We start from the raw sequence: 16654 nt of genomic DNA on the forward strand, positions 1-16654 counted from the left end.
AAATCTGGTCTCCAAAATCCCAAATGTTATTTGTGTGACAATTCCGCAAAAAATTGGTGAAGTCGTAATTGGTCTTCAGATCACTGAACGACATCAACATGGCGACTTGCATCGTGTACGTGGTGCTATCTTTTTGTGCTGTTTTCGGTGCCGTTGTAGCAGATTCAGAACATGGTGAAGAGGCTCACAGTTACTCGGCGGAAGCATTAAATGAAAACGTCATTAAAAACAAACATTTTGTGATGTTTTATGCACCTTGGTAAGTTATCTTTGCGGTTCGAATATGTCGCCGATCAATATAGGATGGCGAGGTAAACACATTGAATTACTGTGTCACATGTCATCTTTGCTCAGATAAATTGTTTATATTTTTTACATAAAACATGTAGTGTGTCGGTCATATGCCTTGTGTGTAAACAGTGTGTCAAGTGGCCTGTGGTCAGTGTGATGTTGCAAACATCGATACCCTGAATCGCGGCATCAGTTTTCTAAAGGGGCGTTCCGAACACACCCTAACATGGCGAACTCCTCCCAATTAGGAGAACGAAATCACAAATAAAACTGCTCGAAAACAGCAGTTATTCTGGAAAGACTTCAGCCCGTATCCCCCCTCCAAAATGTTATATGTGTATGCATTGCCGCTCAATCCTTTTAGATCTAGTTCTTTATCTTTTGTAGGGGGGATAAGGGCGGAAGTTTTACCAATATTCTGTACACTCTGAAGATTTCAACTGTCGTTATGTAGCACATTGTTCTTTGCAGCTGTGTAGTTAGTCCTGCACCATGACCGTGGAATATATTTATTTTTTGAAAAAATAATAATCTAGAAATGCATACAAAAGCAAGTCTAGCCAGCTCAAGCTAGCTCTGAAATCAGCATAGGGAATTTTTTTATTTTTAGAGTCAAGAAGGATATTGTGTAATATAAGATTTCAGAGACTAAATGTTAGTCTACTGTGTAGTACGTGTGGCTCCCTGGCAAATGTACTTTCCACAATTCAACTCGCATACCTGTTCTATGCAAGTTATGTTAGCAAGCTGCCACTGTTTTTTTAAGTATGTCACTTTGAGCTCAAATTTCATACCATAGACATATTCTTAACCCTACAATATAAACCTCATCTTATGGACAAGTACATTACCGGGTAATATTCTCTTCAAGTCCACTTTCAAACCTGATTTAACGAGTCTCACAGAGAACGATATCACTATCAGCATTAGTATCAACGCCACCACACACCCCTTCCCCCATCCCACATCCTACAGTAGGGCATGGATGTGCTGGTGAAATTACAGCATGAAATGGACAAATTAAGTTATTTTTTCTAAATTGTAAATTGTGGAACATGTTTAGCATCTTATTGAGCATCTTCAGAAGGCTCGGAAATCTGATATTTTGGTAGGATATGTTGCACAACACAGAAGTTAATATTGGCATTAAGATTAAGAATTAAAGTTTCTTTTCTTAAAATTCAGTACTCATCATGTTCAAGCTGAGACTTACAAGTTTCTTTTAGGAACTGTCATCTACACTATTTCATTAGGTTCTTTCACATCGAACAGACCATTTTTCCAATCTAACCGCCACACCCTCCTTGTGACTGAAGGGTAAAGAGTTTACTTTATTCAAAGTGAGTGAGTGAGTGCAATATAACAGCAGTATTCCAGCAGGGGACACCAGAAATGGACTTCACACGTTCTACCCATGTGGTACTTTATTCAGATCACATTAATTGGAACGGATGAGCATCAGTGCTGTGGCATTAATTTTTTTTTAATTTCCAGGCCTGCAAATGATGACCTATATATGTTAAATAAATGTGAAATATGTCTAACAGATGTCATCTGTTTTATCACAAATGTTCATCAATCAATGTTTATCACAGATGGGACCACATAAAGATACTCACTCCAAAATGACAATCGATTACCTTAGCTTATGAATATGAAGTTAATTCACGTCCAATTTGAAATGATACAAGATGTCATCTGTTTTATCACAACTGTTTCATCAATCAATATATATTACACACAGGTGTGGCCACTGCAAGAGACTCGCTCCGACATGGGATGAACTTGCCAAAATCTATAATGTAGACTCACCAGAAAGGCCAGTTGTTATTGCTAAGGTGGGTTTAACTCTTAAACAACTTCCTCTGGTTGAAGCCAGGTTTGATTTGGTTGGTTGGTTTGTTGTTTAACGCCGCACTCAGCAATATTCCAGCTATATATGACGGCGGTCTGTAAATAATAGAGTCTGGACCAGACAATCCAGTGATTGATATCAGAAGCATCGATCCATGCAATTGGGAACGAGCCTGACCACCCGATCCCGTTAGTCGCCCTTTACGACAAGCATAGTCGCCTTTTACGGCAAGCATGGGTTGCTGAAGACCTATTCTACCCGGAATCTTCACGGGTCGCCAGGTTTGAATTCCTTCACAGCAACCTGTACTGGTTGCAAGAGGCCACTTAATGGATCAAAATCATCTTCAACTTTTATCATCTTCTGATGTAGCGCCAGTCCAATTTAGTTTCTGGTTGTACAGATCCGCCTGTCACTTTTTATTATAAATAAAGAAATACATTTAAAATTTTAATGAAATACTATACCAGGAAATTATGTGGGAATAGCTAACAAGCTACAGGAATTATGTATTGTCTGTATTGGGATACGATGACATGCATCAACCGAGTCAGCAAGCCTGACACCTGATCCCGTTAGTCGCCTCTTACGACAAGCATAGTCACCTCTTAGGACAAACATGGGTTGCTGAAGGTTGCTGAGTAGTTTATTGAGTAGTTTATTGTCACTTTAACATTTATAAAAGAAAAAATATGAATGCCAACCTCGAACATTAATCCAAATTCACTCACTCACTCAACCTGTCAGAGAAACTTCACGTTTGTTCAGATGATGTATTTTTATTAATGTGTGAAATCATAAACAGTGGATGACATTGTATAGCATTGATTTCAGTCATGAAGCATTGTGACATCATTTCAGTTCAACTGACCAGTCTGCATTGGGAATCACTTACATGCACTTTGACTGAAGGAATCACAGTTGATCTATCTGATCTAAAAATAAACAGTTGTGAGACAGACATGATGTCACATATGGCATATGGTACAGTAGATGACGTCATATGCTTCCGTGATAACTGAACCTGTTGAGTTCACAGAATGTGGAGAAAAGACTAAATTGAAGTTGTTCTGATAAATAGAGATCAAACTGAATATATAATTAATGAGGTATCCATTTCTCCAAACAGAATGGATCTCTTATTTTCTTCAAATTTTGGATTCAGAAAAAATTAAGTATTCATACGAGATGAAACATTCCGAAGAATTCTTGTAACTCAACATTCTCAGATAGTAGCACATTATCAATTCTTTGTATACACAACTGCTTTGCAACAAACCACTATTTTCAACCGACCCATGAAGATTCGGGGTAGAATAGGTCTTCAGCAACCCATGCTTGTCGTAAGGGGTGGTCAGGCTCGCTGACTTTGTTGATGCATGTCATCAATCCCAATTGCGTGGATTGATGCTTATGAAGTATTGATGATGATTGTAGCCCACTCCCACTCATTGTCCACTGCTAATGTCATGTCTGTGTGCAGGGATGATGATTGTAGCCCACTCCCACTCATTGTCCACTGCTGATGTCATGTCTGTGTGCAGAGATGATGATTGTAGCCCACTCCCACTCATTGTCCACTGCTGATGTCATGTCTGTGTGCAGGGATGATGATTGTAGCCCACTCCCACTCATTGTCCACTGCTGATGTCATGTCTGTGTGCAGGGATGATGATTGTAGCCCACTCCCACTCATTGTCCACTGCTGATGTCATGTCTGTGTGCGGAGATGATGATTGTAGCCCACTCCCACTCATTGTCCACTGCTGATGTCATGTCTGTGTGCAGGGATGATGATTGTAGCCCACTCCCACTCATTGTCCACTGCTGATGTCATGTCTGTGTGCAGGGATGATGATTGTAGCCCACTCCCACTCATTGTCCACTGCTGATGTCATGTCTGTGTGCAGGGATGATGATTGTAGCCCACTCCCACTCATTGTCCACTGCTGATGTCATGTCTGTGTGCAGGGATGATGATTGTAGCCCACTCCCACTCATTGTCCACTGCTGATGTCATGTCTGTGTGCGGAGATGATGATTGTAGCCCACTCCCACTCATTGTCCACTGCTGATGTCATGTCTGTGTGCGGAGATGATGATTGTAGCCCACTCCCACTCATTGTCCACTGCTGATGTCATGTCTGTGTGCAGGGATGATGATTGTAGCCCACTCCCACTCATTGTCCACTGCTGATGTCATGTCTGTGTGCGGAGATGATGATTGTAGCCCACTCCCACTCATTGTCCACTGCTAATGTCATGTCTGTGTGCAGGGATGATGATTGTAGCCCACTCCCACTCATTGTCCACTGCTAATGTCATGTCTGTGTGCAGGTTGACTGCACGGAGGAGACTGCAGTGTGTGCTGATCAGGGAGTTACTGGCTATCCAACACTCAAGTTTTTCTATCAGTCTTCTACAGACTTTTCACGCTACAAAGGTCCAAGGGACTTAGATAGTCTCAAAGCTTTTGTGGAGGAACAGTTCAGTCAGGTAGGTATTATTGATGTAATGTTTGTATTATTTTATATGTACTTTAAGAGATTAATTTTATGAAATGCAGGTCTTCATTAGACAGTTATTTCCTCTCTAGTCTTTGTGTACAGATGTCTGTTTATGAAAAGGTTAGGATGTAGTATACCAAGCTATAGGTATTAGTATATATAGAGCAGAGGTTGTTATCGTGGTGTTAACATAATAAGGCTATGCATTGATAGATACAGTTTATTTCTATTTGTTTTCAAATTAAATAATTTTCAGTTTGACTTTCTAAGAAAATGTTGTCTCTCGAACTGTATCAATGTGTGGAAGCATCAACATGATCAAGTTTATACAAATCTATCTTTTTGTGTATTGTGAAAGCAACAAGAACAGTTCCTAATCATGCAAATATGTGTGATCAACATTCAATATACTCTGCACAAAAAGAAACGCAAAAGTGATTTTAGATGTGGATTTTATGTATCACATAAATAATCAACAGATGGTAATCAATTGTTTAAAATTGGCACACATCATTGTCATTGACCCAGATTCTGTATACCACACAGGGATCGGTAGATTTTAAAGAAGGTCATGTGTTCTCAATATCTTGTATGGACACCATCAGATTCCATTAGAGTGGGCATCGTCGTCCCATGGAGGCAATCTGATCCCAAATCATGTCATGGGGAATGTTCCCCCACTCTGCCTGCAGTGCCTGTGCCAACTGTCTGAGGTTCTGTGGTTGTTGCTGACATGCTCGCTGTCGTTGATCCAGTTCATCCCATAAATGTTTCGCCCTGTGAAGATCCGGGGTAGAATAGGTCTTCAGCAACCCATGCTTGCCGTTAAAGGCGACTATGCTTGTCGTAAAAGGCGCCTAACGGGATCAGGTGGTCAGGCTCGCTGACTTGGTGGATGCATGTCGTCGATCCCAATTGCATGGATTGATGTTCATGATGTAAATCACTGGATTGTCTGGTCCAGATTCGATTATTTACAGACCGCCGTCATATAGCTGGAATATTGCTAAGTGCGGCGTTAAACAACAAACCAACCATAAATGTTTGGTTGGGTTATAATCTGGAGACCTGGAGGGGCACGGCAGGACCTGGATGTGGTGATTCCTGAAAAGGCTGTTTTCAGTCTTGCAGTGTGAGATCGGGCGTTGTCTTGTTAGAAAATGACGTTCCCTTGTTGCATAATGGGAAGGACGTGTGGCCGAAGATCTCATCCGTATAACATCGTGCCGTTAAATTTCTCAGAGCTTGCACCAAGTCTATTCCACCAGTGTAGTATATGCCTGGCCACATCATCTCACTCCCACCACCAAATATGTCCACTTCCTGTATGCAGTTTCCTGCATAAAGTTCCCTGCGACGCCTGTAAACGCGACGTCTACCATCCGCACGGGAAGCATAAAATGTGACTCGTCACTAAACCAAACTTGTCTCCATCACATCGCCGCTGACGATGCAGGTCTGTCAAAATGAGACCTCAAACTTGTCGTCTTGCATGAATACCTTTGGCGAGTAAGCGGTTCCTCACTGTCTGGGCTGATATCCTACGCAATCCTGGTGTTGCCTTAGTTTTAGATGTGGCTGTGGTGGTTCTTTCACGTAAGTGGTGTAGCTGTGTGAATCTGTCCTGTGGTCTAGTAGTGATATGCAGTCAGCTGGATCTTCTAAGGTCACATGTTGTCCTGTATGTCTTATAATGGTTCCAGTCTTGTAATGGTGCTTGGTGCTGTATAAAAAACCTGGCTACAGCTGAAGATGATTCTCCTGTTTTCGTTTCCATCTTTTCTCCAAATTTCAAATGTCAGATATTTACGATTTTGCTTCTTTTGCATTTCTATTTTTGCTGAGTACATCTGCAATAACTTTTTGCTTGTGAACAATCAATATCTGTTAAGCAAAGGGACAAATTCATTCCTTCATTTCTGATAATATCATGGGGGCACAGGTGGCCCAGTCGTCTAAGACGCCGCAATTTGCTGTGCAGAGTTGCATCCCTTGGGCACGCCAGAAACCTATGATTGTGGGTTCGAATCCCGGTTCGCCCCGATTATGTTTCTAGGTTCGTCAGCACCATACCCGTGCTCGTGGGTTTTACGGAAGTGGTAAACGTCTGAGACCTGCAGGGGCGGTCGGGTAGCCTAGTGGTTAAAGCATTCGCTCGTCATGCTGAAGACCCAGGTTCGATTCCCGACATGGGTACAATGTGAGAAGCCCATTTCTGGTGTCCCCCACCGTGATATTGCTGGAATATTGCTAAAAGCGGTGTAAAACCATACTCACTCACTCACTCCGAGACCTGCATCTTTTTGGGCTTTCCTCCCACATTAAGCTGACATGTCGTGATATAACTCGAATAATGTTAAAAGCAGCCTTAAACACAACTCACACTGAAAATATCATTGTTACTCAGGGGGAGGAGAGTGACCCGAAGCCTCCTGAGCCTCTCCGGACACTGGTCGAGCTGACTGAGGGCACATTCCTTGACCACATCAAACATGGCCAGCACTTTGTCAAATTCTACGCCCCCTGGTGTGGTCACTGTCAGCGTCTCGCACCCACATGGGAGGACCTGGCCAAGAGCTTCCAATACAACGAGGAAGTCAGCATAGCAAAGGTAGGTGCTCACTTCAGACGTATCACAGCGGCAATGTATATAATCAATTCTGGGCCAGACAAACCAGTGGACCATGTCATTACAAATATGCAGCCTGGTTACGTGAAAAGCTATCAGAAACATGGCACAGACAGCTAAATAACAACAGCTTGTAAACAATGAAATCTGAGCCTGCCAAACCAGTGGACCGTATTATTACAAATATGCAGCCATCAGCTTACATGTCAAGCTATCAGAAACATGGCAGCTATCTTCCTATCACAGGTTTTAATCACACAATCTTCCTGATTGCAGTCATTTTATCAGTTTCATAGAGTACCAATTACCTGTGTCGGTTTCTGCTCCCCAAAATGATGACACTAACGTACATGCAATTGAAGTCACTACTTACTGTAAACATGTGTCATGGTTTGAATAATGTAAAAATCAGTAATCATTGTAATGGCACTGGCGACAATAGATATGATCAGTAATTCAGGTGAGCTGATGTCACGACTTTTTTGTGTACCATGGCAGCCATATTGTATTTAGCTATTAAGCTATTTATGGCCATCATAAACTATTGATTATGTATCCAGGAGAACTACGATACCATGTCTGTTATGTGTTAGATATAAGGACAAATCAGTGCTACCATGGTCATTTAGAGCAAATCTGTAAGGCCAGAAATGTGTGAATTATAAATTAGTTTAAAATTCTACTCCGATACCAAACTGAACTGGAATATAAGCTTTGAGTTACCAATTGACTCTTCAGTCGAATGTGCTGGTTGAGCTGGTTGTAAACTGCAAAATATACGTGTAGGAGAAACCATGTCTCCGAGGGATTACTAGAGATTGCCAACCCGAATGTGAGGGTTTACAATCTCTAGTAATCTCGAGGAGACATGTTTTGTCCAACTTATAAACCGACTCATCGCATAGACAACGTTTTTAATGAAATAACTGTAATAAAAACTCTCAAATGTATAACCTATATCGGAGATGAAATGTCGCCTGCAGTCGTGAACTCGGTTCAATGAAACCGGTGACCTCAGCATGTGGGTTTTGCAACGGTGCGAAATCTGCACGTGCGTCTCACAATGGCACGGAATCTGCACTTGCGTCTCGTAGGCTGTTCGTAGTTTTTGTTCTATCAAGGGTTTTTTCAATGATGGTAAGCCCTCCTGCGAGGTGTTACAATCGTTGTAATACCTCCTACGAGGTGTTACCACAATTTCAAAAACTCCATATCGAGTTATACAAACAGCCAGTAGGTTTATACTAACTAATAGAGATTTCTGGATTCTGTTACAGATAGACTGCACAGCCACTGGTTCGGTGTGTGACTCCTTTTCTGTGCGGGGCTACCCCACCCTGATGTGGATGAAGGATGGGCAGAAGGTAAAGTCTCATTGATGGAAACAAGATAGAATAACTCCAGTCTCCAGCAAAATATGCCTTGTGAAAATATACCTTCAAGTTGAAATAGCAATACATCAGTTCTATAACTAAGATGAATTGTTACCATGGTTACAATCAAAACAAGTCAAGTAGAGCTGTGTCATTTCAAGAGGTTGATTGGAAACTTTAATGGTCGTAAATCTGTTAATTGTTTACAAGGGGGCTTGATACACCCTCAAACTTTGAAATTAGGTCGTAATAAATTATTGATTATAGTCTCTGGCTGTCTGACCACCAAACACTCCACCTGACATCATTTTATTGTCCCCATGTACCGACTAATGAAGAATGTGTGTGTTGTCTCCTTTCCTTACTGATGAAATACACCATATACATAGTCCTACCATACAGTCATGTTGTAGCACATTCGCTGGGTGGCAGTTGGCCCTGGTGGTATATGTCCCAGGTGGTAATTGTCCTGTGTGGTAATTGTCCCATTTGGTAAATGTCCTAGGTGGTAATTGTCCCAGGTGGTAATTGTCCTGTGTGGTAATTGTCCCATTTGGTAAATGTCCTAGGTGGTAATTGTCCTGATGGTAATTGTCCTGGGTGGTAATTGTCCCATTTGGTGAATGTCCTAGGTGGTAATTGTCCTGATGGCAGTTGTCCTGGGTGGTAATGATCCCATTTGGTGAATGTCCTAGGGGGTAATTGTCCTGATGGCAGTTGTCCTAGGTGGTAATTGTCCCATTCGGTGAATGTCCTAGGGGGTAATTGTCCTGATGGCAGTTGTCTTGGGTGGTAATGATCCCATTTGGTGAATGTCCTAGGGGGTAATTGTCCTATATGGTAATTGTCCCATTTGGTAAATGTCCTTTGGTGGTAATTGTCCCATTTGGTAAATGTCCTTTGGTGGTAATTGTCCCATTCGGTGAATGTCCTAGGTGGTAATTGTCCTATATGGTAATTGTCCCATTTGGTAAATGTCCTTTGGTGGTAATTGTCTCATTTGGTAAATGTCCTGGGTGGTAATTGTCCCATTTGGTAAATGTCCTTTGGTGGTAATTGTCTCATTTGGTAAATGTCCTTTGGTGGTAATTGTCCCATTTGGTAAATGTCCTTTGGTGGTAATTGTCTCATTTGGTAAATGTCCTTTGGTGGTAATTGTCCCATTTGGTAAATGTCCTGGGTGGTAATTGTCTCATTTGGTAAATGTCCTTTGGTGGTAATTGACCTAGGTGGCAGTTGTCCCAGATGGTAATTGTCCTTTGTGGTAATTGTCCCATTTGGTAAATGTCCTTTGTGGTAATTGACCTAGGTGGCCGGTGTCCCAGTTGGCAGTTGTCCCATTTGGTAAATGTCCTAAGTGGTAATTGTCCTGATGGCAGTTGTCCCATTTGGTAAATGTCCTTTGGTGGTAATTGTCTCATTTGGTAAATGTCCTGGGTGGTAATTGTCCCATTTGGTAAATGTCCTTTGGTGGTAATTGTCTCATTTGGTAAATGTCCTTTGGTGGTAATTGTCCCATTTGGTAAATGTCCTTTGGTGGTAATTGTCTCATTTGGTAAATGTCCTTTGGTGGTAATTGTCCCATTTGGTAAATGTCCTGGGTGGTAATTGTCTCATTTGGTAAATGTCCTTTGGTGGTAATTGACCTAGGTGGCAGTTGTCCCAGATGGTAATTGTCCTTTGTGGTAATTGTCCCATTTGGTAAATGTCCTTTGTGGTAATTGACCTAGGTGGCCGGTGTCCCATTTGGTAAATGTCCTAAGTGGTAATTGTCCAGTTGGCAGTTGTCCCATTTGGTAAATGTCCTAAGTGGTAATTGTCCTGATGGCAGTTGTCCCATTTGGTAAATGTCCTAAGTGGTAATTGTCCTGATGGCAGTTGTCCCAGTTGGCAGTTGACCTAGGTGGCAGTTGTCCCAGATGGTAATTGTCCTTTGTGGTAATTGTCCCATTTGGTAAATGTCCTTTGTGGTAATTGACCTAGGTGGCCGGTGTCCCAGTTGGCAGTTGTCCCATTTGGTAAATGTCCTAGGTTGTAGTTGTCCTGATGGCAGTTGTCCCATTTGGTAAATGTCCTAGGTTGTAGTTGTCCTGATGGCAGTTGTCCCAGTTGGCAGTTGACCTAGGTGGCGATTGCCACATTTGGTAAATGTCCTTTATATATTTTGATGTAAAGAAATATTGGAACAGCTATGAAGGGAGGAGGCATGCATGTGACACAACATACTGTATGGACCGTGAAGCTTGTGTGACAATATAGCATGTATAGTGATGTAACAGATTTCAGCATTTGACTGCATGACTTTGTTGAGGTTGCTATATAGAACAGCAGTGAACCTCTTTTCAAGTCTTGCCAAGTGTTCATGTGGGCAGTTGTGTTTATTTTGACCAGGTTGACCAGTACCAGGGAGGTCGCAACCTGGATGAACTGAAACAATATGTGTCGAGGATGCTTTCTCGTGATCAGTCTGAACAACTCAGGACGGACGAGATGATCGTGGAGGGCAGTCTGGATGATGAACCAGAGGTCAGGGGTCAAATGTCAAGTCCTTTTCTCACTGAATGATTAAAATACAAATTATTTCTTGTTAATTTCTTTATGTCCACAAGATCAAAGAGAAATAAACATTGGTATCATTACATTGAAAGTGTACTAAGGGACAAACATTAAAGTGTAAATAACATCATGTGTCAAAGTATTGAAATATGTCGGCAAGTGTATTTAGATGTGTTTGTTATTTGCAGGCTGAAGTGCTGGACCTAACTGCTGATGATTTTGATGAGGTTTTGGCTGATGGAATGGTATTTGTCAAGTTCTTTGCACCCTGGTTAGTAGGAAGTTTTCATGGCCTCTTAAAACAATGCATTGCATCTCACAGGGAATACAATGTTTCTCAAAGGATGATAGTATCAATCTTACCCTTTCATAGAAAGGTAGTGAATTATTAGCAATTGGTAATTCAGGACAGCTTTACTGCTTAAACAACTTTGCTGCACTTCGTGGACGAACCTCACAACTTTCTGGCATCCCCTGTTTGGGGGACTGGAACATTTGGCTCGCATGGTTGTAAATAAAGTGAGTTTATATAATGGCCATTGCTTGTCATCTGTCATTAGCATCTGCTGCTCAGAAACCATTTGACTAATGAACCTGAAACTTCACTTGTACCCACCAATGATGACATCCCCATTTGGTAAAGAGGTTTGAGTCTGATTTTCAATATGGCCAGCATGGCAGCCATATTGAAAAATTCTATATGTTGCCTTTACTGTGAATACTCAGCCATTTTCTATTAAAATGTAATGACATTTTGGATATGTGTGGTTAGTAGTGGGGCTCATCATACCAAGCTCTAAATTCTCCTAAAATCTCTACTTGGCTCTGTCAATGTCTCCTATGGCGTTACCTTGAGTCATCAGTATATATGCAGAAAATGTTTGAATATCAACGCTGACAGTATCTTGTGATAAACTGTTGATGAAATATCCAGGTGAGCTATAGTGCCCTGACACTATTTTTTTAAATACTTGAAAAGATGGGTGGTTTTTCAAAATTAAAACAGGTCCTAATTTACAGGCAAGCGAATATATCACCTTTATTATTATTATAGTTTAGGGGAGGTGTCCAGGATAAGACCTGGCCTGGATGATCAATTGAAACATCATACAGTGTAAACAGTATAGTTGATGTCATGACATGTTTCTAGCATGGTACCAGCTGATTTGAAAGAAAAATAATTCACCAACTTGAAATGCTGTTTCATCTTTTTGAGAGTTCACTCATTCGGTTCTGATGTCTTGCATATCTGGGGACCCGTGAAGATCTGAGATTAGAATAGGTCTTCAGCATCCCATGCTTGCCATATTAGGCCTCTATGCTTGTCGTAAGAGGCGAATAGCTTGATTGTGTGGTCGGGCTCGCTGACTTGGTTGATGCATGTCATCGTATCCCAATTGTGTAGATCGATGCTCATCATGTCAATCACTGGATTGTCTGGTCCAGACTCGATTATTTACAGATCGCCGTCATATAGTTGGAATATTGCTGAGTGCAGCGTTAAACAACAAACAAACATGACCTGGGTAGTGTCTACTCCCTTTTTTCAAAATCCTGGCTCTGCCACTGGGTGGGAAAGTCACTGAAGGTGGCGCGTCTTTTCCCACCATCACTCACCATCACCCACCATCATCCACCATCACCCACCATCACCCACCATCACCTACCATCACCCACCATTACCCACCATCACCCACCATCATCCACCATCATCCACCATCACTCACCATCACCCACCATCATCCACCATCACCCACCATCACTCACCATCACCCACCATCACCCACCATCACCCACCATCACCCACCATCACTCACCATCACCCACCATCTTCCACCATCACCCACCATCACCTACCATCACCCACCATTACCCACCAGCTGTCTTGTTGTCCTACAGGTGTGGACATTGTAAGCGGCTTGCACCAGTATGGGACGAACTCTCTAAGAAGTTCCTTGACGTTGAAGATGTCCATATTGCTAAGGTTGATTGCACTGTACAAGGGGATCTGTGCAAGAAACATGAGGTATTGTCAGTTTGTATTCAAGTGATGTACCTCCATGTCAAAGTTTGTGTTGAATCTTGTTTTATGTCACTATCAGTATATTCCAGCTGTATCACTGAAAAACCAGTGGTTGATGTTATGAGCAACCCCCCATACCATCAGGGTGCCTTTTGTTGTGAATACATGGTGTAGCTGTCAACACTTCCTTTTCAGATGCACGACATTGATACATGTCCAAGCCTATAATCTATTTTTCATATTATTTTATTTTCATAGTTTTAAGGATTTACCCTAATTATGTTGATCACAAATATCTTTTCTCTGGTCCCTTGTTGGGACTCTGAGTTAGGCCCACATCAACCAATGCCGATCGTAAGATGCAACCAAAAGGATAGTGTTGTCAGTCTCGCCATCATGGTTGATAGCATGTCCCATACCCCAACTGCGTGGATCGTTGTTCACAATATCGATCACTGGATCGTCAGGTACAAGCAGCCATCATATAGTGGGAATATTGCTGTGTGTGGCCTCAAATGACAAACAAACATCTAATATGCAGATAATCTGTTGTGATAAAAATTTGAATAGAGGTCAATCTCAGTAAAATCAGATCTTAGTTTTCGCTACCGCTAACCAAAGATCTGAGGACATCCCATTACAGGTCCTGTCAGACCGACCTTTCGCGAACATTGACCGACCAATGAAATGACTGACAAGAAATTGACATTTGCCAATCAGAAGGCAGCTATCTCGGGCTTTACGGCACTCGTTTCAAACTGGCGACTACGCTTCGAAACATATTTTGACGTATTCTCAATTAAAAAAAAATTAAACTGACCAAAACAACATTCTGGAATGGCTTAAAGATGGCCTAGATTGTATGGATATAATCATAAAACCCGTAACTGTCGTTCGGAATACCCCATGTTAAACATCTCGAGGTTGCATGATTAGAAAACACATTCCGACTGTCACTTTCAGGATCTGGTAAGCGACGCTCTGATTGGTTGGATGAAAGGTCGTGCTGACATGACCCGTAATGGGATGTCCTCAGATCTTTGTTTAGCGGTAGCGAGAACTAAGATCTGATTTTAATGAGATTGAATAGAGGCATCAGCATGATCAAAAAGCTTCAAGATATGACCTGACTTGATCTTTTGTTTTCAAGATTATGACCATCAAAAGATGAAATGGGATTTTTTCATTTTGACGTCTTTGCCCAAATCTTCCCTGATAGTTATTTATTGTGATCGACTTTGTTTGTTTGTAGGTCCGAGGCTATCCGACACTGATCTTATTCAACAACGGCGTGAAGATCAGTGAATATAACGGTGCCAGAGATATGGAGTCCCTCTACTCATTTGTTGATCAAAATAAAATAAAGAGGGACGAGTTGTAGACACGCCTAAAACTCTGTACAAGTTTAACTTGTGTACCTGACAAGGTGTCTGGTAATATCTGTGCAAAAGATGCTACTTTGATGTGTGTAATGTGAAAGAAGTTATTAATGATATAGTAAATTCTTTTAGCACATATTTGGATTTTTTTTAAGATGGGTAATGTCGATGTAAGTAGTATCAGGGCTAATTTAATAACACCTTGCTCTACATAACACAGAAAATGTCTAAACAAGTAATTGAAATGCAGTGACCATCTGTAAGTCTGGATGCTGAGTCTAGAAACCTGCCAGTCTTTGTCACTGATTCTTTAATTTAGTAACTGTTAATCCCGATGATTTTTACTGAGAATGGTGCCGTCCAGATAAATAAGGTTTCATTGTATCGACCAGAGAGTGAAATATATTCTTTAAAGTTAGGATGTAGGTCCAATGAATATGGAAAATAACAGTGGTTCTCAAGACTGGTTTATGACAGGCTATGAAATGGTCGTCATGCCAACACCCAGGTTGATTTCCCCGCAGGGGTACACTGTGTGGAGCCCATCCCCCACTGTGATATTGCTGGGATATAGCTGAAGGCGGTGTAAAACACTCTCGCTATGACATACAACTGATGTTACTGACTTGGTGCCACTGGCTCCGATCAAGTTGATCTGAACAGGTGTTTGTCAGTCTGGAAGATCTCGTATATTCTAAATATTTGAATAATGTAATCTCATAATAGTATATTTACAAAGATGAAACAATGAACAGAATTAATATTTTCATATGTAGACCGAAGGTTTGGGATTTCCTACACCTTTTTTTGGTATGGATGCATCAATGCTACTGATGTTGGTATGGCTGCATCAACGCCACTTATGTTGGTATGGATGCATCAACACCCCTCATGTTGGTATGGATGCATCAACGCTACTGATTTTGGTATGGATGCATCAACACCACTGATGTTGGTATGGATGCATCAACGCCACTGATGTTGGTATGGATGCATCAACGCCACTGATGTTGGTATGAAAGCATCAACGCTACTGATGTTGGTATGGATGCATCAACGCCACTGATGTTGGTATGGATGCATCAATGCCACTGATGTTGGTATGGATGCATCAATGCCACTGATGTTGGTATGGATGCATCAACACCCCTCATGTTGGTATGAATGTATTGACACCACTTATGTTGGTATGGATGCATCAACACCCCTCATGTTTGTATGGATGCATCAACACCCCTCCTTGGTATGAATGCATTGACACCCTGTTGTTGGTATGGATGCATTGACACCCTGTTGTTGGTATGGAAACATGTACACCCCTCCTTGGTATGGATGCATTGACACCCTGATGTTGGTATGGAAACATGTACACCCCTCCTTGGTATGGATGCATTGACACCCTGATGTTGGTATGGAAACATGTACACCCCTCCTTGGTATGGATGCATTGACACCCTGATGTTGGTATGGAAACATGTACACCCCTCCTTGGTATGGATGCATTGACACCCTGTTGTTGGTATGGATGCGCCTACATCCCTTCTGTTGGTATAATAAATGACTGGTTCCTTAGGAATTTCTATTTTATCACTTGGATTATGGAGTTTCTGCTTCCATATTTTACTTCATGGAATGAAATTAAGATTTGAAGAACAGCCCTTCATTTCCCTATTTAATCTGTCAGACTTCAGTAGTAAATCCAGATCAATGTAAGTACCTCTTCAACTTGTCATTCAAACACTCAAAACAGGAAGTTAATTTGATACTTTTTTACATTTTTCAAGAATTTTCATGAAGAAACTAATCATTACACATATTTAGTCACGTTTTATATAGTAAAAAGAAAAAGTTATCCATATATTGTGCTTGTGCTGCATAAACAACCGGCACCCCCAGTGATTGTGTATCATTTTGATGAGAGTATTCTGATGATGGCATGAACAGTGCTTGTAAACGATGCAGATGCAAGTAGATACAGTGCAATTAATGCTTCCTTACAGCAGACCCTGTATTGTTCCGGCAAGTGCCTGCATAGCAATCT

The 16654-nt window shown here is 41.4% G+C and overlaps 1 protein-coding gene across 1 annotated transcript; it reads left to right on the forward strand.

The window, feature by feature from the left end:
• The first annotated feature begins 94 nt into the window (after positions 1 to 94).
• Positions 95 to 16185, forward strand: LOC124149021 (thioredoxin domain-containing protein 5-like). Its single transcript, XM_046520355.2, has 9 exons — positions 95 to 259; positions 2036 to 2129; positions 4484 to 4642; positions 7061 to 7264; positions 8560 to 8646; positions 11047 to 11181; positions 11400 to 11482; positions 13111 to 13237; positions 14487 to 16185. Exons 1-9 carry the CDS (start codon positions 99 to 101, stop codon positions 14613 to 14615), a joined length of 1179 nt encoding a protein of 392 aa, XP_046376311.2. The 5' UTR covers positions 95 to 98; the 3' UTR covers positions 14616 to 16185.
• Positions 16186 to 16654: the final 469 nt, after the last annotated feature.

The sequence above is a fragment of the Haliotis rufescens genome, unplaced genomic scaffold, assembly GCF_023055435.1.
Source record: "Haliotis rufescens isolate VD_foot unplaced genomic scaffold, xgHalRufe1.0.p SCAF_1, whole genome shotgun sequence".
NCBI lineage: Eukaryota > Metazoa > Mollusca > Gastropoda > Lepetellida > Haliotidae > Haliotis > Haliotis rufescens.